The 27,651-nt window shown below is 41.1% G+C and overlaps 1 protein-coding gene across 2 annotated transcripts; it reads left to right on the top strand.

Annotated features, from left to right (window-relative positions):
- Positions 1-48: 48 nt before the first annotated feature.
- pgap6 (post-glycosylphosphatidylinositol attachment to proteins 6) lies at positions 49-27,019 on the top strand. 2 transcript variants are annotated; one of them, XM_080441130.1, is made up of 14 exons: positions 49-202; positions 3,226-3,409; positions 5,909-6,110; positions 10,930-11,057; positions 13,623-13,897; positions 15,687-15,861; positions 16,713-16,941; positions 18,007-18,103; positions 19,740-19,854; positions 20,661-20,800; positions 21,039-21,217; positions 21,880-22,026; positions 22,779-22,895; positions 23,999-27,019. In XM_080441130.1, exons 1-14 carry the CDS (start codon positions 139-141, stop codon positions 24,314-24,316), a joined length of 2,370 nt encoding a protein of 789 aa, XP_080297256.1. In that variant the 5' UTR covers positions 49-138; the 3' UTR covers positions 24,317-27,019. The 2 variants fall into 2 exon arrangements, with proteins under 2 accessions (XP_080297256.1, XP_080297255.1); XM_080441129.1 differs by having other exon boundaries at positions 20,658-20,800.
- The last annotated feature ends 632 nt before the right edge of the window (positions 27,020-27,651 follow it).

Genomic DNA, 27,651 nt, shown 5'->3' with positions numbered 1-27,651 from the left:
CGCGAAACCTGGCAACACTGCATGAAACAGTAGACACACACACACACACACACACACACACACACACATACTGTAACACCTGCCTCTGATGTTATTGTCTCAGAAACATGTAGCTGTTCATAAAACCACAGTGGAAATATGGAGCTACATGTTGTACGTAGTGTGCTGTTTATTGCTCTGACCGTGGGGACATTAGGAGACGGTAAGTCTGTCTGGAACGTTACTGCATGAAGGTGTCTATTTATATTAGCATGTGTGCTAACTTGACAGGTCTCTATTTATATTAGCATGTTGGCTAACTTGACAGGTAGCTTTAGTTAAACGCCTGTGTGTGTCGACGACAGAAGGAAGGAAGTGGTTGTTTGGAATGATGTCCTAACGTTAAGTGTACCCTAGCCCTAGATAGAATGTCTGATCTTACATACATTTCATTTATTTGCTTGGTACACAAAGGAAATAACAGTAACACTGTGGTAATATAACTAGAATTATTTGAAAACGTTACTAGTTACTTTGTAGATTTGTATTATTATTACCAACCATGCATTAACCACTTCAGTTCAGCCCTACATATTGATTGATTGAATACTTTATTAGCAATACAAGGTCTGCTAAGAGGATTTTAACCCCAAGAAAGTACTATGGCTTGTTTCCATTGGGGTCCTTTGTACACATATACTTTGGCTATTTGAAAAAAGCAGATCTACTTGTACATCTTCTATTTTGAAAAGATTGTTTATACATTTGAAAACTTGTGATATTGGACATTCTACATAATGAGTACTTTCTACTTTTGGCACTTGAAGTACATTTTGATACCAATACTTTTGTACTTTTACTCAAGTAAATATTGAGCACCAGACTTTTTACTTGTAACAGACTATTTCTACATCGCAGTACACAAAGGTAGTAATAACAGTAACACAGGGAAAATATAACTAGACTGCACACACAAATGGACACAATGTAAATATGCATACACACATGTTAAGAGATATTTTGGTATTTGGTATTTTGATATTTTTAGATATATTAGAACATGCTTAAACATACGACAATTGAGGTCTTATATTTCTACAATTGCTACAAAACCTGTATATCCAGTCATTTTGGGGCATAAACAAGAATAGAAGTTGAAGGATAAATTAAGTCTGATAATGATGTACCATGCATGCTCACATCATGTATACTTTACATTACTTAAGACTTCAAATATTTAGTTTTTTAACATTTTGGACAAAATAGCCAATTTCACATTGAAGTGCCCAGATGTCCCTAGTGCCCACCTATCCTGTATCCCCTTTATGTACATACAATATGATGCAGTGTCTATAGTCTAACGTTCCTAAGTGTTGTTGCCCGTGCTTGGTACACAGAGGTAGTAATTACACTGTGGTAATAACCATACTGCACACACACATGCACACAATGTAAATATGCATACACATGTCAAGAGATATTTTAGACACATTGCACACATCGCAGATTGTTGTTGATCTTGTTTGTATCATAATGATAATAATAATAATAATAATTATTATAATTATTATGTAGTGTATACTCAGTCAGTTTACCCACGGATTGTTATTATATTGTATAGCATTTATTATTTATACACGAATACAGTTGCATTAAACCCTGACTTTCAAGTACTTGCTATTTCTTATTATCATCTTACAATAGTTCCTCCTAAATCTGGAGCATTGAGCTGTATCTGTTACATACACAAAAAGGAACAGAAATACAAATATATTTTATGTCTTGCAAGTGTGCATAAGTGTTCAATAAATAGCAGACACAATTTGGTACAATTTAAAACAATACATCGGTTATTTTATGTATTATATAGATTGCATAAGATTTTCCCTGATGTATCCCCACTTTGCAATAGATGTAAGGAGGCACATGGATCATTGGCACATTCTTTTTGGTCATTTAAACAATTTACTAGATTTTGAAATAGTGTATTTGAATGTTTTTCTAAAGCATTTGAGAAGAACTGGGAACCTAGTCCTCTGGTTGCTATTCTCTGTGTAACAAATGTTTTAAATAGGGTAAATACATTTGAATCTCAAGCTATTTCTCTGGGTATGGTTGTAGCAAAAACAATATTCTCCTTAACTGGAAGTTAGTCTATGTACCAACATATGAGGTCTGGATAAGAGAGTTTATGAATGTGTTGCATTTGGAAAAGCTGAGCTTTTCAAACAATAATAAGACTCACATTTACTCAAATTTTGAATCTTGTAATAGAGTTTTTCATGAGAAATTAACAAACAGTGTAAATTATAGTAATGTAACCTTCCCATTATTAATGCTGAAGTCTGGATATTTTGTGATTATGAACCTACATGACCGTGATATGAGATATACGATATGAATGTTGTGTTTTATTGAAAAAATCACACCCTGTGTGAAGTGGGCGGTGTCTTCCTAAGTAATCACAATGCTGAATGGAGTCAACCAATCATGTACAAAAAATAAATACATTTATTGAAACACTCTTTATGATGGAAGAAACCATAACTTTAAAAAAACAAATGTATTGTTTTTTTAAAGTTATGGTTTCTTATATAGGGCTATGCACATGTGTCATGTGACACTGGCCAATCACAGTCCTGAATAGACTGTGATTGGCCAATCACGGTGCAGGGTTAGGCGGGGTACATTTTTGGCCAATCACAGCGCAGGATTTGTTGTACAAATATCCAAACCTCACTTATAGGGGCGGTTTCACCGCCCAAAAAACAAACAAAACAAATAGGGAGAAGAAAAAGGAATAAAATTAATCAAATTTTACACACCATGAATCACTCACAGATACACACAATTCATAATCCAGAGAAAATACTATTATCGCTAAAGTATGTCAATGTAGAAAAGGTGACAACTCGGCCATTTTCACTCCAGTCATGCACATCTGGCTTCTTCCAGTATCAGTAGTAGATTAAAATCTCAAATTATATGTATCCCTGGTGTCCTAATGTTGAGACATTTTTCAATTATTATTATTATTTTTTATGCAAAAAAAACCTCAAATATTTTGCTTATGTAAGAGTGAAAATAAATAAAAGAGCTTGTACACCAGTTATTTCTGCTATTTGTCATCTGAAGTTAAGTATACAGATATAGGGCTAAAGTGTTTAATGTAAACACATAACTGAGCTCTGTCACGCTATAATATAATAAATACAGGGTGTTTTTGTTTGTTGTGTGTGGTTTCAGATGGACAGGTGACCTTGGTATCAGAAGTGTCATCTAAGCCTGCACAGAAGCTGTCTCGGTACAGCTGGTTTGGCAGTGTGAGGTTGCAGAGGTTCCACATCCCTGAGGACGCGGCGGTCGCCCGCTGGCTGTTCTCTGTGACCAAAGGCACCGGGTTCCACTGTGGGCAGCACAACGTCAGCATGTGAGTTACTGAGATGTTCCACCTGGCTGCCATCGTTTCTTCTTTCTCGCTTTGATTTCCTCCAGACCAGTGGTTCTCACACTTATTTAATTTCAAGGACCCCCATAACTCTTGAGAGTGGAACCAAATGGACCACTCTCAGAGTTAGTAGGGATGGGACGATAATCGTTATCGTTTATCGTGATAAAAGAAAACGCTCACAATAATCGTATGGCGGAGATTTTAATTTATCGTGAAATTGTCCTCCGACATACACTAGGATGAATTGTTTTTTGTTGAGCTGCAAATTCAGTACCACTGAAACCCTCTATTCTTGATAAAATGGACCTGTAAAGAGCGCATTTGGTACGCTCTTATTTCGCTGTACACAAATCGATTCGCCAAAAATTTTGCAGCGCGTTGTGAGCTTGTAGATTGGCTATTTTTGGCGAACGGGTTGCTGCCTGGGCTTCAAGTGGTTAACAAAAGTGGCATTTTAAGTTGTAAGCATATTTTGATTATTAATAAGTGATTGTTAATCACAATTATTTTTGCCACAACAATCGTGACGTGTAATTTTCATATGGGATTGGTCCCATCCCCACCTGTAAGGGTCTGTAACTAAGTGACCCTTCATGGAACCCTGAGGGTCCCTGGAACCCACTTTGAGAACCGCTGCTCCAGACTGTTTCTTTGCCAGATCTCTTTGCCAGCCAGTCGAATTAATACCCAAACGGCGCAGGAACTAATACAGTATATATAATTGCCTCCAATTAATTAAATCTGGCATGTGAGACGGAGTAGAAGAGACATGTAAGAAATGATACAAAAGTAAACTCACTTTTGCCACTCCGGGTGTGACCCATGACTTTTATAATTGTTGTTGATCTAAGTCTAAGAGGATATCGCACCAGAGTAGTCGGAGCGCGGCGGTAACCAAACGTTTATTTAGACGGAGTAAAAGAGCATGATTCATCTATTAGTCCATGAGCCAGAGCCCCAAAATTGAGCAATGATTATCGAAAGAGTGGGCAAAACCAAACCTATATTAAATTGTTCGTAGGGTCAATACGAGTAAATAAATATATGATAACCTTTCCACAGGAGCAGCTTTTTCATGGTTATCACACATTTTGTTATTTTCCCCATACGTACATGACAGGTGAAAAAATGACAACATTTTAAAAAGAGTTATCATAATGAAACTTCCTGAGTTGATTACTTACATGAAGACAATGATTTATCGTATTACAAGTGTTCTGAAATTGTATATTTAAATATGCAAATTAGGCATTAGGAAAATATGCCCAAATTTGCATAACTTTCCAGAATCAACATTGGAACATTGGACAAAGGCAGAGTCAACATACTTATTTCATTTTGTTAAGATGTTGGAGTCAAAGGTTTTTAACGAGGGAATATTCAATATCTGGCTCAATTTTGGGTCCTCTGGCTCATGGACTAAATGCCTAATTTGCATATTTAAATATACAATTTCAGAACACTTGTAATACGATAAATCATTGTCTTCATGTAAGTAATCAACTCAGGAAGTTTCATTATGATAACTCTTTTTTAAATTTTGTAATTTTTTCACCTGTCATGTACGTATGGGGAAATTAACAAAATGTCTGATAACCATGAAAAAGCTGCTCCTGTGGAGAGGTTATCATATATTTATTTACTCGTATTGACCCTATGAACAATTTAATATAGGTATGGTTTTGCCCACTCTTTCGATAATGAAATCTTGTCTGGCTCATGGACTATATGAACTTGCGGGAGCTTCAGTAGTACGGTATGGCCTGGACTTTATCAGGGCCTTATCTGTCAACTGGGCATGAATAGGTACTGATTTTGGGCATGGGGCGAGGGCGCAAAGCGACACGTTGTGAGCTAGTACTGTAGATTGCCTGATTGAGCTGGTAGATCGGCTATTTTCGCTAATGGTTGTACGGAGTATATAGGGCTTGTGACATTATTTAGTTGTAGGGTAGTAAGACATTTTACAACGCTACACTAAGCACCCCTACAGCCCAAATGGAATGTTCCTCTATTGCATAACATATTTTTTGCATGATTTGACTGAGAGATTGGCAGTCGAATCAGTCTCTCAGTCGAATCATGAAAAAAAAAATATATATATATATTTTTTGGTGTTGCATTAGTCCACTGCCAGTCGACTATTGGCTAGTCGCCAATCAGATTAGACTATATCTCCCATATTACATACACACATGGGGGCGTGTGCACTGTGCACATGGGGTGATCACTGCCTGCCTCCTGTGAATCGTTTTCTTTTTATTTTGTTATTTTTTTCATACATTAGTATGTCCCCGACTAATGAATCCTTAGTCGGGGACAGGCCTAAATTGTACACACTTATGGAGTTATTGGGGTCCGTGGCCTAATGCATAGTTGCATACCAAACCGGGGCTCCTTGAAATTCAGCAGTTTGAGCACCACCGCCCCAAATAAACATTTTCTTTACTCATTGTGTATTGTGTGTCTGTTTTCCAGTCATATGCGATGGGGCGCTCCTCCGGTCATAAACCCGGTGGGCACAGTGTTTCCCAACACCACGCTGTGGAGCCCCGCCTTCTCTCTGTCCCTGCTGGTGACTTCGCAAAGTTCCGTGACCTTTAACCTCTCTGACCCAGCCCCCGGGGACTGGTACATCGCCGCCCACTTGCCGGAAGACGACGGGAGGATTGAACAGAAGGTGGGTGTGTGTGTGTGTCTGTTGCGCTGCATCACTGCTCTTTATTACTTTTCTTTGTCACAGCTTGGCTCTAGGCCGTGACAAACATTAGGGAGGAGACCAGGTTGAAGTTGTAAAGCAAGTACATATTTATTAAACAAAACCTAATAACAAAGAACTAAGGAAGTATGAACAGAACATAAGGATCCTATGGGGTGTGAAGTCAGTAATCAGTAGTGTAGATGTGGATGCGTGGAGCATGGTGTGGTGCGAGGTGTGTGGATGGAAAGGAAGAACATAATCATAATGATAAGGGCATGGAGAATGGGGTTTGGAGCTGGTGGAGACAGGTCTGCTTCTCTCAGGCTTCTCCTAGAGACTGGCCAGGGTGGGGCTTTTATAGCCTCCTGGAGGCACCGGGCCCAGGTGCTTTCCAATGAGTAATCAGCCCCACCCTGCTCCCCTATAGGGCAAGAGTTAATGCAAAGCATCACACCCACAACCACCCAGACTATAATATGGGGCATCACACCCCCCCCCCCCCCCCTTAAAGTCGTGGTCCCACTAGGAACCACGGCTCCCCATTGAACACTACTTAAATACAAAACAAATAACCAAACCCAAAATTCAAACACTTGAGTGCACTTTACATCACACAATTTTAACATTAAATTTGACAATTTCAGACTCAAATACTTTCAGAAAATGTGTCTACTACTAGAGTGTAATAACAGCCTTAGAGCCCTGGCTTTGCACACCCCTGGACTCTAATCCCCCCTCAACAGCTGGATCCTGGTGTTTCAGCTAGCAATAGGGCTGTCAAGGAGCAGGACAGGCCAGGGACAAAAGAGCCAGCACTTGTTTACCTGTTCTGAACTGCCGACGTTCAGCCCGCCGACCAAATGAACGCTTCATTTTCACCGTAGCATTTGAACTGACCCCTTTAGAATGCGTAGCAGGACCTACATGGTTCAACAGTGGTGGTGGCGACACATTTGCCCACACGCGGCCCCCAGCATGCATGTTACAGAGGAGAACATCGACCCCAGCCATCGGCAACGCCGTGCGCAACGCCACTTCCACCTCGCCCTGAACCAGACCACACTCAAGATTGAGTTTGTGTATAGGAGAAGGGATTATGGACATGCCCATACCACGGCTCAACATGTCACCCCCAGTAGCAGACTGTGCAGAGAATGGCAGGAGAGAGTCAAGCACGTATGTGCCCAGTGCAGCTGTGTCCCGCAGAATTGTCACGTCGACCCCAGCCATCGGCAACGCCGTGCGCAACGCCACTTCCACCTCGCCCTGAACCAGACCACACTCAAGATTGAGTTTGTGTATAGGAGAAGGGATTATGGACATGCCCATACCACGGCTCAACATGTCACCCCCAGTAGCAGACTGTGCAGAGAATGGCAGGAGAGAGTCAAGCACGTATGTGCCCAGTGCAGCTGTGTCCCGCAGAATTGTCACGGGTACTTTTTCACCGGACCCAGCAAGGGAGACAAATCCCCTCTCCACGAATGGACGGTACGCCTCGTCTACATCGCTGAGACTCCTCTCGTTCCCATGTAAAGGACCTTCCGACCTTGACACCACTGACACCGGCGCAACAGCCGCTGCCGACTTCACCTCCATTTTTTCTCTCTGTTTCAGTGAATAACAGTCTGCTTTAATGTGACCCTTCTTGCCACAATAGTGACATGTTTTGTCACCATCACAGGCAGCCCAACTTGTCCCGTCCTCCATTTTAAAATTCCTACTGAAAGGTGCGCTGCGCCCGCCGTCGCCATGGCTGGATGCGGTGCCCTCCTGATGCATAATATGGGAGCCCCGTGGTACCCATTCACGGTGCGTCAAGACGTACTGGTCAGCCAAAACGGCTGCTTCTGCCACAGTTTTAATCTGCTGCTCGGTGATATAAATTGCTATGTGACTGGGAATTGCATTTTTAAACTGCTCTAGCAGTATCAAGTCGCACAACCCCTCACATGTGCTCCCACCTGCAGCCATACGCCAACGGTTAAAGTTGATCACTAATTCCTGTGAGAATTCTAAATGTGACTGTTTGTCGTCTTTTCTGTTGTTTCTAAAGCGCTGACGGTAACTCTCAGGCACCATTTCATACACTTTAAGAACAGCAGACTTAACAGTGGCATAACTTAAACTTTCCGTTACTGATAATGCCGAATACGCCTCCTGTGCCTTCCCAGTAAGCACGCACTGCAGAATCACAGTCCGGTCCGCATCAGGCCACCCTCTCGAATTAGCCAATCTTTCGAAAAGTGAAAAAAACGTTTCAGGCTCCTTCTCACTGAACTTTGGCATCAAACGCAAGCTCTTCACCAAATCAAAAGGTTGCTTTTCTGAAGCTACACTTCCTCCTCCCTCCAACATCTTCTGGTCCATCTTACCTTCCTTGACAAGTTCTACCTTCTCCCTCTGCAGATTAATTCTCAATTTTTCCATTTCAATTCTCTCTCGCTCTACTTCAACTCTTTCTTTTTCAATTTTAAGCTGTTGTCTGGTCCTCTCCATTTCTAGCTGAATAAGCATCAGTTCTTTTTGTTCTGAAAATGACAGATTTTGGATTGGTGGCGGCACCGCTGCACCGTCTCCCTCCCCTGTTTCAATACCTGCCAAGATACCCATATCTTCCAAAACAGCACTTAATACTACCTTAACTCATTCACTGCCAGAACTTTTTTTTTTTGCGTTTGCCCACTGCCAGAGATTTTTAATTTAAAAAACAAAGTACTCAGGAGCCGAGATACAAAATGTTTAAGTTTTAAGTTAACAAGGAAGTGGATGGGAGTCTAGATCTTCAACAAATCATATCTCCTTGGTCTTTGGGTTTAAAAAAAAAGTCGTTTTAGTCGTTCTTGGCAGTGGGGACTTAAAGGACAAAAGTCGTTTTAGTCGTTCTAGGCAGGGAATGAGTTAATTGTCTGTACTTTAAGTCTCCTGTCCCCAATGTCAATTTTATAATGGTCAGCAATTTCTAGGAGCTGCTCCTTTGTACAGCTTTTCAAAAAATCTTCTGACGGCGACGCGACAAATTCATCAATTTGAGCCATTTCAATTATTACTTGAATGTATACTGGACACAGTTAAATAAAACACTGATACAACCTGTAACTGAGTAATCAGGAGCGTCCCCTAGCTGCCTAATCAAATCTTATATAACTCACCCTAGCTCTTCATGAGGTGTTGCGGGGGTATTTACGCACTATATATACGCAGGGGACAACGTAATCAGTTGATAACCACGCTGTCAGCCACATACTGTGCTCCCGAGACAACTGCTACTACCGCGTTCACCCCAACATTACAAAAATACAAGAAAAAAAACAAATCCACGAAAGTTTAAAAACTAAACGTGGCTTATGCCTAACATGGGACAAACAGTAGCTCCTATACGTGAATACTCAATTTGTCAGTATCAGTGTGTCAAAACAATTAGTCCATATACATTCAAATCTCCATGCTCAAAGAAAAAATACAGGGAATAAAAAAATGTAATGTAACGATAACGAAACGTTAAACAAAACACAGCATGCACTGAAAACACTTTGAAACCGCTTCAAACAAAGAAAAAGGGAATCCCGAGTTAGGCCCTCCCAAACGCATTTGATTGGCCCAACTTAGGTCACGGGGAATCCCCCAATTACTTCAAGACCGGCTTTCAAAAAACGCTCAGTAACTGCGCGCAACACAATACTTTAACTTTAACTTAACTTTAAAGTTTAAAAATACTCACTTGGAACAAGCCCCCATTTGTCACAGCTTGGCTCTAGGCCGTGACAAACATTAGGGAGGAGACCAGGTTGAAGTTGTAAAGCAAGTACATATTTATTAAACAAAACCTAATAACAAAGAACTAAGGAAGTATGAACAGAACATAAGGATCCTATGGGGTGTGAAGTCAGTAATCAGTAGTGTAGATGTGGATGCGTGGAGCATGGTGTGGTGCGAGGTGTGTGGATGGAAAGGAAGAACATAATCATAATGATAAGGGCATGGAGAATGGGGTTTGGAGCTGGTGGAGACAGGTCTGCTTCTCTCAGGCTTCTCCTAGAGACTGGCCAGGGTGGGGCTTTTATAGCCTCCTGGAGGCACCGGGCCCAGGTGCTTTCCAATGAGTAATCAGAAAGTGCAATATTGGAATAAGCAGCAAGAACCCTAGTCAACCAGCAATATAATACATGTACTGTACATATTTGTCTAAGTTTATAGTTCGCTCTGCCTTTGTGAAATATGCTGCCCTGCTGCCAATGGAGTTGTCCATGTTTGCAATTGGTCATATGCTGCAAACACCGGCCCTTTTTGTTGAACTAAAAGGGCCAGATGGCTAGATTGGGTAATGTTGGGTTGACCTAACGAGTTGATAACAACCATTGTGTTAGCGCTTTGCGTGATTGCGGTTGTCGGGGCTAGTGAAGCCAGATAATGAAAAGATATCCTGGCTACGTTGAATTTGCTTTGTAGTACAGGCCTCCAGGTGTCACAGTTTAGGAACAGCAGTGATAATGAATGATAGTGTTATAGTGAATCACAGTGTGAGACAGCCACAGTGTGATTATGTCTCACTATGATTCATTATCACTGATAGTGAATCATAGTGACTTAGTGAGACAGCAAACTGAACTTGGCAATAAACCCACATTTGGCTGCAACCTGTCCCACAGCAACAGTGCGAACAGGTTATCTTGGCTCGACCACATTCCACACAGGCTGACGCTGCAGAGAAGGCAAGAGGAGTGTGACCCAGCACAGTGATGTATTTATTTATTCATGCACAACAAGGATAATTAAAACAACTCATTTTGTCTTTCAGGGGTTTCCATCGTGCACATACTTCCTGTTGCCTCAGCTGTCAGTCAGGAGAGCTGTTGACACGCCCATCCTACAGCAGGCCACGCCCCTCCTCCAGACCGCAGCCCCCGACAGTCCTGTACGCCTCAAGTAAGTGTGTGTGTGTGTGTGTGTGTGTGTGTGTGTGTGTGTGGAGCTGGAAGGCAGGAGAGTGTCAATAATGGGCAATTTTTACATTGTCAGAGTTAAATTAGCACTGAGGATTTTTACTGTGTGTGTACTGTGTACATACCGGTACTGGGGTTATTTACTGTGTGTACATGTTGAGGGGAAGTTTAAACAAAGGCGAGTTGAAAACAGGGGTTTTAACATAACTTCATCCCTGGTCAGGGTATTTAAATTTTTACTCTCGACCTACTTTGCCTACGCAAAACAAATACATTGCAGACATCGGTACACAGGAGAGAGTCTGACGCTCTCTCTGCCAAGTTTCAACATTCCATTTCATTGCAATTTGTAGCTTACCGCCACGAGGAAGAAAGAGAGATTTACAGCTTCTAATCTATAGCCCGTATGTAGGTGGTCCAACCAGCCCCTCCATGTCAAACCTACTATACTCTACAAGCTTTTAGATTGGATATTTTTGCTACCTTTGACATGTAGTGACAAGTGGTTAAGCCTGTCTATGGGTTTTATAACTATTTATCCAATGAAAAGTATTAAAAGTAACCATGGCCATACAAGGTTTCCATTATGGTAAATAAATACCTCCCATCAGTCAGCTGACTGAGAGAGATATTCGCTCTCCATGGTGCTGACCTCTCTCCCCAGGTCTCTGCTGCCCCTGGTGGCCAAGCTTGGAGATTCGGGCCCAGAGTGATGTTCCACAGGGTTGCCATGTGGGCTCTTCTTTCACACCTACCCTGTTTAGTCCATTTTGAATCTACCCATTGTGTGCTTTCTCTTAGTTAGGTAATTTAATTAATTCAGCTAATAAATCTGATATTTTCAACAGACATGCAAAAGTGTCACTTTTCAGCTACAGTCACCTTTTTGAACCCAAATAGGGCAATTGTGTGACACCTGACCCGAAAGAAAACAACATGTTGTCACCTTTTTCACCTCGGGCTGTTTGCATGCCTGTTTCAAGGAAAAAGTATTGTATATAGTTATATAGTGCTGATGATATACTTTACTTCCCAAAAGGGAAATGCACAATGTCGCCAGCATTGAAACATCCAAATAGAGATCTTAAAATGACAAAACATACTTAACCCATTAAGACCTGAGGCGATTCTTTCAAAAAATCTAAATCCTAACAGTTTTTGGAAATACATTTTAAATATATTTTTCAAGATTTTTCAAAAATAGCAGATCTACAAGCTCATAGCGCGGCACTCGGTGCCGCGCTATGAGCTTGTATATCTGCTATTTTTGAATAGCCAAAGAAATCTAAAGTGACACAGATGCGTTCCCGGTCTTAAAGGGTTAATAAAAGTATCATTATCGTCATTATACTCAAAAGTCAAAGTATCGCAAAACGTACTACAGATTTGTTATGTTAGCAACAGTCACGCCAGGTCATGCTAGAGATCTCTCCCTAAAGAGGAATTTTGTCCAGAGCGTTTACACAGAGTTTACAGAGGCTCTGGGCATTTGTCATCTTTAGCAAGCTAACACTCACAAGCTATAACACTGTGACAGCTATTTCCAAGGGGAGCGAACAAGACGGGTCGAGAGCTGACTGTGTGTGTGTGTGTGTGTGTGTGTGTGTCGCTGGTGAGAGAAATGCCGTTTGATTTATTATTCCACTCGGCAGAGATAAGCAGAGTCATAAGGGAAATGGCAATATGGCATGGCTGGTATCGGTAGTTTCAAATATTCCGAATCAATATGTATTGAAACATGTACAAGTGACAACACAAAAAACTATAGTTTTTGCTCCGTACACTAGAAGGGAGAATGCCCGCTGAAAGAGTGGGTATACTATAAGACATACATTCGTATTTGTATACACTAGTCTACTGTTGGTTTTTCCTTGTGTGCTGCTATTGGACAGAGACATGGGAATCCTCCCAGGTACAATTAATGTGCTTACATGACGTTACTGTCGGGTGGATAAGGATAAGGATAATTCCTTTTAACAGGTCGTTCATGAAAGTCCTTGCGGTCTTGTTTCCAATGAGAACCTGTGAGCAATTAGGGGTTAAGAGTCTTGCTCAGGGACAAATTTCATTTCATCGACACATATGCTGGCCTGGCCTGGAATCGAACCTGGGGCAACCAGGGCCTCTGGCTCACTAACCACTCAGCTATGGCCGCCCCTAAAATGTCCAAAACTGTTATTTTTTGGAAAATGACACCTTTGATGAGGTGTTTTCAGTGTTTTTCCACTAGATGGTGCTGTTCGCTGACACATGAGTGACCATTTCATGCTCAGACACACAGATCCAGGAGATCACGGGATCCCAAGATTTACTCCTCCATTCACTTCCTTGTTAATCGATTTAGAAAAAAGCCTGTATCTCGCCTCCCTGGTTTTACTCTGCATTTTTGACGAGACATGGTGTATTCAACGGCCCGTAACAAGCGAACAGGGGGTCGCGATGACATTTTTTCCCCCTTAATTTAAGTTAATTTAGTTAAAGTTGAAATATGGAGATACAAGGTTTCTGTCCCTGACAGCAACTACTGTGCACATTCTGTGTGTTCCAGGTCGTTCGTGCCACAGTTCGCCTCGTCTCTCTCCGTCTCCGTGAGTGACTGCTCGTGGTCGGGGGAGGAGCCGGGGAGCACTGCAGCTTGTCCGCTGGTCCTGAGCCTCGGCTCCGCCTCCGCGAAGGCGGGCGTGGTGACGGTGAACTGCTCCGCCGCCGGTTGCTCGGCAACCCTCTCGGCCCCGCCCTGGAACACCTGGATACGAGTCGTCGTGGAGAGCGCCGTCCGTGACAACCGCACCGTCGCCTTCAACGTCACGTCGATCTATTCAGGTGAGTGAATGGGACGTAATCAAAAATAGCAGATATACAAGCTTCTATATCTGCCTTTTTTTTTTATTATTAATCGTGAAAATTTGTGCAAATCTTTTAATCTATCTTTTAGATTTAATCTATCTTTTAATCTTAATCTATATAAGCGAACATTTTTAACTCAAATCTTTGCTTCATGGGGATTCTTCAAATGTCTTCTAAATCCTAACTTAAAAAAAAAAAGGTATGTTGCTATAATCATAATAATTAGTGGTTCTCAAACTTTTTTATGTCAAGGACCACCAAAAATGATATGTATTTGGCACCGACCCCCCCCCCCCCCCCATCTCAAAATGTTGTTCCAGGGACCCCTTGTAGATCTGTTATTTTTGAATAGCTAAAGAAATCTAAAAATGACACAGATGCATTCCCGTATTGAATGGGATAATAGAGTACCGAAGTCCTGACGTCACTCCCACTACCCCTGGGTCACTCCCACTACCCCTGGGTCACTCCCACTACCCCTGGGTCACTCACAGCGGTATATTTCCTCTTGAAAATCACATAGAGAAATCTTAGATTGCGTCATATAAGAACTGTGTTCCAAAAATAAACAAACCACCCGGTGATTTTGTCAGGTATGTTTACATTTGATAACATCTGTGTTTGGAGATTTTTATTTCTTACCCTTTGGATAAATTAGTACCTTTTCACCGTCAGCTGATGCTTCATATCCATATGAATAAAATCGGCCTGCTGATTTGTTTATTTCTGGAACACAGTTCTTATATGACGCGATCTAAGATTCCCCTATAGGATTTTCAAGACAAAAAATAACGTTGTGACCCAGGGGGATAGCGCCCTCTAGCGGCAGTAATGTCAGACTTCGGTGCTCTATAGGGGGGGGGCGATATGACTTCAAATCAATATTCAAACGATTATTTCAAACTTTTGCCTCGATTACGATTAATGCACGATTATTTAAGATGAAATAAAATATAGTGAAAAATAACTTTTTTTTAATTATTATTATTGGGTATTTCTGTCTGGCAGAACAAATGTGTCACAGAGAAAATAATACCTGGGCACTTCAGGAGAGACTGCCCAAACTAAATATACTGGAGCACTGGACTGGTCTGCACGTGTTTATTATTTTTGCAGGGGTGACTGACGTTTCGACTTGCGTCTCAGAGTTTTGACTCTTGAGGAAGACGCAAGTCAAAACGTCAGTCAAAGTCAGAGGCCTTGAACAAAATTTGAAGGGGGAAAACGACCAGTGGCAAAAAATATACAATACTGTAGCAAAGAAATCCCCTTTAAAATTAGGATTATTTCCTTCTTATATGATTTTACATTTAGTAGTCAAGGTTAATATCTTTTATTAGGTTACACTTTCAGTGGCAAATCATGGTTTAAAACAAAAATGCTATTTAAATATGCAAATAATAAGGAAAAACAAACTAAATTTGGTAAAACCATGATGATTCTAGACAGAGGAGGCACATATAGCAACATAAGTATATACCCTTAGGATTTAGAACAGTGCCGTGCTGCCAGCTTGTACATCTGCTATTTTTAAAAATTATTTTGTGTTAATAACATTGACATTTTTTACACAAATGTTGTACCAGGGACAAAGGGGTCCCTGGTACAAAGCATTTTCAGATGGGGGTCCGCGGCCAAATAAATATACATTTTGGGGTCCTTAGTTGGCACGAAAACGTTTGAGAACTACCGATTTAGAAGGCATTTTGTAGAATCAGCCTCGGGTTTAAATGCATCTATCTTTACCTCCTCGTCTCTCTCCCAGTGGGCTGTAAGCCGAAGAGCGTGGGCCTGGCGGGGGGCGATGACTTCAGCAAGATCCAGCGCAACAGCAACAGCAGCAGCAGCAGCGACGACGGCAACGCCACTTCACCTGGCAACGGCTCGGCGATCGCCGCCGAGGAGGTGGCCACTGTTAGCAACGCTTCATCATCATCCAGGTAGGTCCCAATGTCACATTACATCATCGTCTAATCGCAATTATTTGAGATAATCGCAATCATTTTTTGCATGATCGTCATAATCGTTGAAACATTTTTACACATCTTAAAAAGTAAATAAAAGCAGAAATAGCAGATCTACAAGCTTACGTGACACGATGTAAGATTGTAGATCAGCTATTTCTGCTATTTTTACATGTATGAAATTATATATAATATGTCAATAATTTATTTGTTTATTTGAGTTACTTGTCATATCTGGCCTGTGCAATTTTTGATTACGAAGCGTAAAAGGCAAACAGAAATATATTTTTAATTAACTCTATAACTGCCAAAGACGTTTATAAACGTCTTTGGGCCTTCAGCTATTGCCTGCCAAAGACGTTTAAAAACGTCTTTAAAAAAAAAAAATTCTAAAAAGATTCTCTAATTATTTAAGATTGACACCTTTTCGATATTCCAAACGAATAAGGAGATAACAATTCCCAAAGAATTGCTGCTCCATCCACTTCAATGTTGAAATTGAAACAGACAAACAATTCACAATGTTTTTTGGTTTGAAACTACTGGTTTTGAGCTATTTTCAAACATCAAACAACACATGACAACAAGGTCAAATTGACCTCGTTGACATTTGTGAAACCACACCTGAATCTCATCTGTGATTAGAAATTTTCTGGGGATCAATCATACTTGAGAAAAATATTTTGTGGCTATGCGAAAAGGTACCAAAATCGGTCAAAACCCTGGCAGGCTACAGACTGTTTCTGAAAAAACTCTGGCAGGGTAAGAGTTAATCGCGATTATTCTGGTGACAACTAATCGTCGACTTAAATCTGTAATGGTGACAGCCCTACTACGTCCAGGCCATCGTCGCCCCCTCCTCCTCCTCCACCGTTGTCGGGGTGCGTGTGGAGCGTCCCGGTGCTCGCGGAGGAGCTGGACGTGCTGTCGCTGCGCTACACCCCGGTCGACGGGCCCAACGTCAGCGTGGCGCGCACCAACCCCACCCTCCTCTCCTACCCCGTGGGCACTCACGCCACCGGCGGCACGCTCAACCTCCAGCTCACCCTCAACACCGTGAGTATTCACTGACTAGCTACAGCAAGTGGTTCTTAAAGTGGGGTCCGGGGACCCCCCCAGGGGTCCTTGAGGGGGGTACCAGGGGGTCCCCAGCAAAATGTGTTAATATAGCATCACAATAATTTTAACCTTTTATACTTTGGCTATTCAAAAATAGCAGATATACAAGCTCATAGCGCGGCACCGAGTGCCGCGCTATGAGCTTGTAGATCTGCTATTTTTGAAAAATCGGGAAAATGTATGCAAATCTTTGAATATATATATTATTATTTTTTATGCGAACATTTTTAACTCAAATCTTTGCTTCTGGGGGTCCCTGGAACAACATTTTTGAGATGGGGGTCCGCGGCCAAATACATATCATTTTGGGGGTCCTTGGCATGAAAAAGTTTGAGAACCACTGATCTACACAGTATATGCACAAACTCTAGTAGGTGCTGCTGAGCTGTTTCACACTGATCCCTGCCAACTGTAGCAAAATGTACTTAAAAAAGTACCAAAAGTAGAAAGTACTCATTATGCAGAATGTCCCATTTCAAGTTCCAAATTTCAAAGTTTTAAAATGTGTAAAAATCTTTCGAAAATAGCAGATCTACATGCTATTTTAAAATGGCCGAAATGTGTGTAGGGCTGAAGTGGTTAATGTGTGTTTTTGTAATAATACAAAGTAACTACTAATAATTTTCTAATAATTGTAGTGGAGTAAAAGTACAATATTTGCCTCTAAGTCTAAAGGTCCTTACACACTGGGGCGATTTTTTTCATGCGAATAATACGGGTTTTTTTAAAACCTTATAAAGTCAATGCAAGCTTCCACACCAGTTTCGCGGAGCGAAAAAAGCGTCTTTTAATTATTCGGAACGAGCCCGAATTTTGCGTATATTCGCATATTCGCCGGTGTGTAACCGCCTTAAGATGTAGTGGAGTAGAAGTAAAAGTACTGAAAACTGAAAAAAATTACTGAAAAATTGTACGTAAGTAGAGTGCTTGAGTAAATGTACTTGGTTACTTTACACCACTGTGTGTGTGTGTGTGTGTGTGTGTGTGTGTGTGTGCGTGTAGACTAACGTTACTCTGGGGAACAGCAGCAGTGTGGTGGCCTGTCTCACTCCCTGGGCTCCTGTCCTCGTTCTCAACAATTCTGAGCCCTGCCAAACAGGTGACAGCAGACTAGAAACATTATAAATGAAATGAATCTGATTATTATTATTATAGTATGTATGTTTTTTATATTTATACTCTGTGTGTCACACTTTGCCGTAGGCTTGTAGATCTCTTATGCTGGCATTATATCTCAACCAATAACATCACTGCTGGAGAGGTCCATCTGTCCATCTGCAGACTACAGTGCAGTCACTATACAGCAGGAGTTCTGACATATATTATGAAACCAGTCAATGCAGAGTGATTTAATTTCACTGGCAAATACAGATTTTCACCAGTGAAAGACATTTGAAATACATGGGGGAAATAATATGAATGTCACCTATTGGCTTTATCAGGTTTGGGCCCATTTTGTACTCCAACAACCAGTGGACACAAGATTAGAAAGAAAAGTGTGCCGAAAAATCCTCTCTCTAGCCCATTCAGACCTGTTTTTAGGGCTGGCACGATGAAAAGATTTTACTTGACAATTAGTTGTCCTACAAATAATTTGCGATTAACGATTTAATTGTGTTTTTGGCATCGAACATATGAATTACATTTCTGTTTGGCTTTTAGGCTTCGTAATGAAAAAATGGCAAACTGGCAGATATGACAAATAACTTAAATACGCAAAGAAATAGTGGAAACAGCTGATCTACAAGCTTACTTAATGCGTCACGACTCACAAAAGTGACGTGTTGTAAGCTTATAGATCTGCTATTTCTGCTTTTTTATATTTGAAAATGTATTTTTCATCATAAAAGATTTTGACGATTATGCAAAAAATAATTGTGATCATCTCAAATAATTGCGACTAGAGGATTATGTAATAATTGTGACTGTCCTGTCTCATTTTAATAGAGAGTTATAGCGACATTATTTTGTATTCATTTTGTTTTAATAAGCTTATTCATTTATTTTAACCCAGTAAGACCTGGAACGCATCTGTGTCATTTTTTTATTTGAGCTAAAAAAGCATTATTTTACACTTTGGCTATTCAAAAATAGCAGATCTACAAGCTCGTAGCGCGGCACCGAGTGCCGCGCTACGAGCTTGTAGATCTGCTATTTTTGAAAAATCAAGTACATTTGTGCAAATCTTTGAATATACTGTATATATTTTCAAAGATTTGTAACTCAAATCTTTGCTTCTGGGGGGTCCCGGGAACAAAATATTTTGAGATGGGGGTCCGTGGCCAAATACATATACATTTTGGGGTCTTTGACATGAAAAAGTTTGAGAACCACTGACAAAGTAACATACGTTTTTTTCAAAAAAAACTGTTAGGATTTAGAAAACATTTTGTAGAATTGGAACCTCAGGCCTTAATGGGTTAATAAGCTACGCTTTTGAGCCAAAACGTGTCCAAAACTGTTACTTTTCAGGATTTCAAATTCAAAAGTAGCAGATCTACAAGATCAAAACGCGTCTCTTCGTGCCGTGCTTCGAGCTTGTAGATCTGCTACTTTTGATGCTTTTGTGTGACGCCGTAGTATGATCAAGTAGGCCGTAAATTTACACAAAAACTGAAAATATGGAGATGAGGGGTTTCTGCCCCGACACATGTACTAAATAATATTTGAGCCTGCACAATCAATCAAAAGCCTGTCACGGTTAGCCTGTCTGACAGTTTGTGTTGCATGTTTAGCTCTGTTCCCAGGCTACAGTGTGCGTGTGAACACCAGCAGTCCCAAGGCAGAGGTCAGGCTGCCTTTCCCCCAGTCAGCAACCTGGTACCTCACCCTGCAGCTCACCTGCAACAGGTAACACACACACACACACACACACACACACACACACACACACACACACACACACACACACAGACACACACACACACACACACACACACACACACACACACACACACACACACGCACACGCACACGCACACGCACACACACACATTACAAAGACATAAATTGTTGTAACTTTACTCTGTTTACAGAATTGACTTGGAATGTGATGACATTTTGTTGTCTTCCTGTGTTATTTAGACAGATACCAGGTTCATTTGTTTGACCTGGCATCCTATAGTTTCAATGTACATATTATTTATTGTTTTGATTGTTATAATGTTTAGACTGAAGTCGCTCTGGATTAACACATTAAGACCTGAGACCGATTCTACTATTGCTTTCTAAATCAGTGGTTCTCACACTTTTTTTTCGTGGCCAGGACCCCCAAAATGATATGTATTTGGCCCCGGACCCCTTTCCATCTGAAAATGTTTTGTGCCAGGGACCCCTCAAAGAAGAGAAGATTTGTGTTAATAAATTCAAAATTAGTTAAGATTTAAAAAATCTATCAGATGTACATGTTCGCAGCGTGGCACGAAGTGAAGCACTGTGAGCTTGTATATCTGCTATTTTTGAGAGCCACTGTTCTAAATCCTAAGAGTTTTCTGAGAAACGTATGTATAAATTACCCAGATGCTTTTAATGGGTTAAGCATGCTAAATGCCTGAATTGTAAAGTGTGTGTGTGTGTGTGTGTGTGTGTGTGTGTGTGTGTGTGTGTGTGTGTGTGTGTGTGTCTGTCTGTGTGCGTGCGTCCTGGCCTCCCAGCAGTGACTGTGGTAACGTCTCTGTGGTTTCTGTGGAGCCTGAAGTGTCTATCAGCGCCTGTGTGGACGACTGTGGGGTGTATGGAGAATGTAGACTCCTCAGATCCTACACCTACCTCTATGCTGCCTGCGCCTGCAAGGCCGGTAGGACACACACACAACAATTGGAACAAATTACATTTCTCATAATCAGAGAAGTTGCACAGGGCAGATATGACAAATGACTTAAATATACAAAGAAATGACTGACATATTTAATCATTTTATACTTTAAAAGGAATGTAAAAATAGGGCGTTGCATGCTGTGAGCTTGTAGATGGGCTAATTTCTGCCCCGACAGCAACCAAAATGTGTGTGTGTGTGTGCGCGTGTGCGTGTGCAGGTTGGAGTGGGTGGGGCTGTACTGATGACCGGTCAGCTCTGTCGGTCGGTCGGCAGGTGACGGCCGCCGTGCTGCTCACCATCAGCAACCTCATGTTCATACCGGCCACCGTGGTGGCCGTCAGACGCTGCTACATCACCGAGGCCTCCGTCTACATCTTCACCATGTTCTTCTCCACGGTAACACACGCACACACACACTAGGACATTCATTCACAAATGCTGATTTTTAGTATTCGACTGATTTATAGTATTGCAAATGAGGGTAAACCTCAATGCTCTTTTTGAGAATAAATAAAGGGTTTCTTTTAACCTTTTTAACCAATTTTAGCCTTACATACCTCGTAACAAAAAAATCCAATCTTTCAGATAATTAATGATAATGAAAACTTGAAATTTTGATTTTTCTTTTCTCTTTAAAAGTTTCTTTACATTTTTGGAAAACTTTGTAACATCTTGAAAATGTTTGATAAGTATTTGCTCATAATATAATGACATCCCAAAATAGGGACACAGAGTTGAAAGTGGTTAATGCAGCTGTGTAAGTCATATGAAGTTACAGTACGTTGATGGGCGGGAAAAAGAGAAATGTTGGTGCTCAAATGGGTTTCAAAACAATAGAAGCATGTGTTTTAGTAGTAATAGTAGTAGCGTTTTAAATGCGGAAGTCTTGCAATCCCAGATTTGACCACCAGGTGACGGCAGCTACACTGTTCTACCGCGGTTCTGGGGGCTTGGATATATGCTGCATATATCTGTATACAGACATATGAAGGACTAAAACACCCTGCAGTACCGGGTCAAGCCTTTCTGATGCACTTGTCTCACCTCCATACTTGTAGTTCTACCATGCCTGTGACCAGCCGGGAGTTGCTGCTTTGTGCATAATGGACTACGATACCCTACAGTACTGTGACTTCTTGGGCTCGGTCTCGTCCTTCTGGGTCACCATCCTCTGCATGGCCCGCCTCCCAGAGACACAAAAACATGTAAGACAACAACTTGCAACAAATAAGACACACACACACACACACACACACACACACACACACACACACACACACACACACACAAATAAACATTGCATCACTGTTCATTGTTTGCTTGAAAATCATTTATTTGCAATGAAGTATACATTTAACTATTAATTTAAGGAAACTCTGTCTGTCTGTCGGTCCGAACAAGTCTTTCTCCTCAGTGGGTAGAGCAATCGATCTGAACTTTCACACAAGAATTGACCATTAGCCTACGAAGACAGCCACGACCGCCATTGTTTCACTTTTCCAAATCTAAGCTGTTAATTAGTCCTGTGAAATCAGCAGTGCTCCAAAAGTTAAACTACGCATACCGAGCACATATTAACACAAAAGCCTGCTTATAGTTTACCAGTGCACATCCCTGGGTATGGACTAGTAAATTATGATTTAGAGTTTAAATGATGATACTTCCAGTGTTGCCAGATTCTGTGAGAGAAACAAGCAACCAGGTCTAGGAAAACCAGCCCAAAAGAAGCGACTATGGGCCACATGAGCATTTTAACATATACATCAGCTGTTTGAAAATAGCAGATCTATAAGCTCACAACGACGCGTTGTGAGCTTATAGATCGGCTATTTTCAAATACAATCTTGTGGGGAAATTATAATAAGCAGATCTGGCAACCCTGGATACTTCTTTTAATTTGATCTCTTTTCTGTGTTTGCGTGTGTGCGTGTGTGTGCGTGTGCGTGCGCGTGTGTAGGTTATGTTCATGTTAGGTGCTCTGCTGATAGCCATGTCCTTGCAGTTGGACCGCAGGGGTCTGTGGAACATGTTGGGCCCCATCCTCTTTGCCTCTCTAACCATGGCCTCTACCTGGGTAAGTCTACATACAGGTATAGAGCAGTGGTTCTCAACCTGTGGGTTGGGACCCCCCCCAGGGTCACATGAATTTGGGGTGGGTCCCCAGATGACAGTGAAGTGACAATTTAAGGGCTTTTAACTCATTCACTGCCAGGCTTATTTCAAGCTTGTTGATCCCTGTGCCACAGGCAGGAAAAATGGAAAAATGTGATTTTTTTTCTCCGTTTACATTTTAACATTGAAGTGGATGGAGCATTAACTTTTTGAAAATCGTTTTCTCCTAGTTCCTTTGAGATAAAAAAATTATAAAAATACCCCAAAAAAAAAAAAAAAAAAAAAAAATGTTTTTTTAGGTGACGTCAAAAGACGTCATTGGCACTAATGGCACACTGAAAACGGCCGTCAAAAGACGTCATTGGCTCTCAATGAGTTAAGACCTTTTTAATACCTGAAAGAAAAAAGACCATTCGACCTACTGCATCAAAAGTAATCCACAAACTACACTATTAAAAACTGGTCAAACAAATTGTCAAATAATATAAGAGAGGCAAAAATGTATGCGAGGCGTTATGAGCTTGTAGATTGGATATTTTCACAATATTTATCTGTGGAACAGAGTCGAACTAAATGTAATGCCTCAACTCCTACAATTTCAAGTGCTTGTCAGGGTGGGGGGTCCCCAGTACAGATATGATTATTTTGGGGGGTCATGGCCTGAAAAGGTTGAGAACCACTGGTATGGATATTTGATTTAAGGATATCTGACACTTAATGTTTTTGTTTTTTTTGGTCAGATTTCTACTTGATAATCTAGTTTATAATGATATATATATAGTGTATCCCAGAATGGCTTGCAGTTTTTCCCTCCCTGTACTGTATCTGTTAGTTGATGCAATGTGCGATGACATTTTAACCACTTAAGCCCCATTTTATCCTTCAGCTATTCAAAAATAGCTGATCTACAAGCTTGTAGCATGCATTGTGAAACCAGGTGTTTTTTTTTACCTTTGAACTCAGTTCTAAGTCACTCCAACCGTTATTTATCGTAAAGAACATAAACCTGCTGTTATTCAAACCCCTGCGTGTCTGATGTGTGTCCCCCCCCCCCCCCGCCGGCAGGTATACAGGGGCGTGCGGCAGCGACACTGCTATCCGCCGTCTTGGAAGCGCTGGATGCTCTTCCTCGTCCCCGGGCTGGTGTCGGCGCTGATCGGCGTGTGCGTGTACATCTTCGCCGAGACCGAGGACAACTACTACTACACGCACTCGCTGTGGCACGTGCTGGTGGCCGTCAGCATCGTGTTCCTCCTGCCGCCCAGGGAGAAGCACAGGGACTCGTGGGGCTGGGTCCGAGGCTGGAGGTTCAGCTGGAGCCCGCAGATCTGCGGGTACACACTCTGCCAGAGCAGCAAGGACGAGCTGTACACTGTCACATAGCAGGGACACGGGGAACACGACGTGTCGATCGATGCACGTGACATGCCTCTTTCACCACTTCACCCCATTAAGACCTGAGGCACATTCTACAAATGCCTTCCAAAATCAGTAGTAGCAAGATTTTTCAAAAATGTAAAAAAGAAATTGCAGACGTACAAGCTTGCAGCGCGGCACAAAGTGACGAGCTGTGAGCTTGTATATCTGCTATTTTTGAATAGCCAACGCAAAAATCTAAAATTACACAGATGCTTCCCCAGTTTTAATGGGTTAAGACATACATACACAAACACATACAATGTACCTTTGAACTGCAAATGCAATCCTGCTACCCAAATGCAACCCTGCTACTAAAAATGCAACCCTGTTACCTTTATGCAACCTTGCTACTCAAAATGCACCCCCACTACCCAAATGCAACCCTGTTACCTTTATGCAACCTTGCTACTCAAAATGCACCCCCACTATCCAAATGCAACCCTGCTAACCAAATGCAACCATGTTGCTTATATGCAACCCTGCTACTCAAAATGCACCCCCACTATCCAAATGCAACCCTGCTAACCAAATGCAACCATGTTGCCTATATGCAACCCTGCTACTCAAAATGCACCCCCACTATCCAAATGCAACCCTGCTAACCAAATGCAGCAGTGTTTCCTGTATGCAACCCTGCTACTCAAAATGCAACCCCACTACCCAAGTGCAACCCTGCTACTCAAAATGCAACCCCACTACCCAAGTGCAACCCTGCTACCCAAATGCAACCATGTTACCTACCTATATGCAACCCTGCTACTCAAAATGCACCCCCATTACCCAAATTCAACCCTGCTACTCGTGCAACCCTGCTACTCGTGCAACCCCACTAATGAAATGCAAACGCAACTCTTGATACCCAAATGCTACCCCACTACTACCTTCCATGGCAACTCATATGTACAGCACTACTTAAGACCACTCGACCTTTGACCTCATTGTGACGCCATACGAGTTGTTCTTTTTCTTTTTTGGGGTGGGGGTGAATACCCAACCAACCAACCACCCTGCCCCCACCACCTCTATACCGTAGATGTACATATTGTTACTAGAAAATATATGAATGTTATAAATATTTCTACGAATAATGAACTGTACAAAAGTTTTAAATATTTTTTATCAAGTCTGTCACAGAGTCCAGTGACATACAGTACTATATTTATAGATTTCTTATTCTTGCTGCCCTACCTGTGTTTGTTGACCTAAGTCCGGGTTCAAATATTTGAACTATTTGAGATGTGCGTGATTTTTGTTCCTGCCAAACTCATCTTGAAACAGTGAGGGTGAGATTATGTTTTCTGTACGTCTTTTGCCAAATGTCATTGTCACACCATGTCTTCATGCCCTCTGTAACTGCAGCAGTGTTAAAAAACAGTGGTGGAAAAAGTACTTTTTTTTTACTTAAGTTAAAGTATCAATACTGCAATGTAGAAATACTCTGCTACAAGTAAAAGTCTGTTAATCAAAATTGACTTGAGTAAAAGTACAAAAGTATTGGCATCAAAATATACTTAAAGTACCAAAAGTATCGCATCGCGACACTTTTTGAGCTTGTAGATCAGTTATGTTTTGTGATAATAATTCAAATCTACAAAGTAACTAGTAGCTAAAGTTTTCAAATAATTGTAGTGGAGTAAAAGTACAATATTTGAGAAGTAAAAGTATTGAAAATTGGAAAAGCAGTACAGTAAAAGTACTGCAAAATTGTACTTAAGTACAGAACTTGAGTAAATGTAAATACTTTCCACCACTGGTTAAAACAAGTGACCCCAACTCCTTCTGTTTGTTTTGCCTTCTCTCTTCATACCTTAAAGATCTTCGTTTTACTGAGATGTTCTCTGAAGCACTTTTGACGGCTGAAGCAACGATACAATGACGTCATGTACTGTACTTAGACTAGACCTTGGCTGTAGAATAGATGAACACTTAATGAATGTATATTAAGATCTTTGTGTACCGTGCCTCACTTCCTTTTAGCATGTGTGTATGTCTGTGTATCTATTTGTGTTTGTGTCCACTCCTGGGCCAGTAAAACTACTGTACACTTTTTCTTACACCTTGATCTGATTTATTGAATTTCGATATTTTATATTACTTAAAGGAGTAGTTCACCAAAAAAAATATCTTATTTTCTATCAATTACACATGCCATGAAGACCTGAATTTTTTTTCATCATGTAATAATATTGTCTCAGGAATGCGAGAAAACAAAATCTCCATGAATTCAAGGCTTCATGGGGTCTGTAATTGATAGAAAATAAGTCAGAAGTCAGGTGAACTACTCCTTTAAGACTCATAGTGGAGGCATTACTACTGTCTGGTATTGATTGAGTTGTCTTTCCCTACATTCAGATTATTTAGTTTTGTTATTGTGATTTTGCACAGATTCAAATGGTGATTATATGCACGGTGACATTGCAGTAGACTTTCTGTTCTTACTTTGATATTATTTTTGTTCTTTTGAGTGTGTGTGTGTGACTGTACGTGAGAGTGAAAATCTAAATCCGCGATAGTGTGAAAAGCGCTCAACAGTACAAAGCCACTCTGTGAGTCTTTTGATAGAGAACGTCACTATATTCCATGTCTGTACTGTACAAAACTATTTAGAAAATCCCAAATCTAAATTGAATGTACCAAAAAATGCAATAAACAAGATATGAAAAGGAGTGCCTTAAGTTGTTGATATTGCATAAACTTGCATGCTTTCTTTCTTAGATACAGATCGAAGAGCTCAAGACCCAGAAGAGAAATTAGAAGTTTGCTCAGGACCCAAACTAGTGAAAAATAGCAAATCTACAAGCGTGTGGATCTGCTATTCATGAAATACTATTGATGAGAAGTTGTGACTTTTTTTGTTTAAACTTATTAAAATCTTTCGAAATACATATATTTCTAATTTCTTTAATATAGGAAATGGAAAAAAGGGCATAGTCTCGCGTCCCACAAAAATTGGTCCGCGACCCAAACGTGGGTCTCGACCCACAGTTTGGGAAACAGTGACATAGAATATACAACACTGAGAGCATGGAGCATAGAGGCAGAGAAGCGGATTACTCTAATCCTCAGAACCGTAGAAAGTGCTCCCTCAGAGTGTTCGTTCGTACATACGGATCTGTGTGTGTGTGTGTGTGTGTGTGTACGTGCGTGTGCGTGACTTCCCCCACATAAAACCTACCTCCATTAGTCAAATTGACGGGGCCCTTTTGTCCTGCAGCTGTATGTCACACAGTATTCAGCTTGTAGCCGGTGCGGTCGCCACTTCAATAGACCAGGATCCATTAATATCGTGCATCGCCCCT

This window comes from Gymnoscopelus braueri (assembly GCF_963280865.1).
Source record: "Gymnoscopelus braueri genome assembly, chromosome: 10".
NCBI lineage: Eukaryota > Metazoa > Chordata > Actinopteri > Myctophiformes > Myctophidae > Gymnoscopelus > Gymnoscopelus braueri.
This window is presented reverse-complemented; position numbering and strand designations above follow the sequence as displayed.

Bases quoted from the DNA above. Each gene is read 5' to 3' on its own strand.
- pgap6 (XM_080441129.1), top strand. From the start codon at position 139: ATGGAGCTACATGTTGTACGTAGTGTGCTGTTTATTGCTCTGACCGTG. The intron at 11,058-13,622 runs GTAAGTGTGTGT...TGTGTGTTCCAG, and splicing joins GACAGTCCTGTACGCCTCAA to GTCGTTCGTGCCACAGTTCG. The intron at 19,855-20,657 runs GTAACACACACA...CTGGCCTCCCAG, and splicing joins CTGCAGCTCACCTGCAACAG to CAGTGACTGTGGTAACGTCT.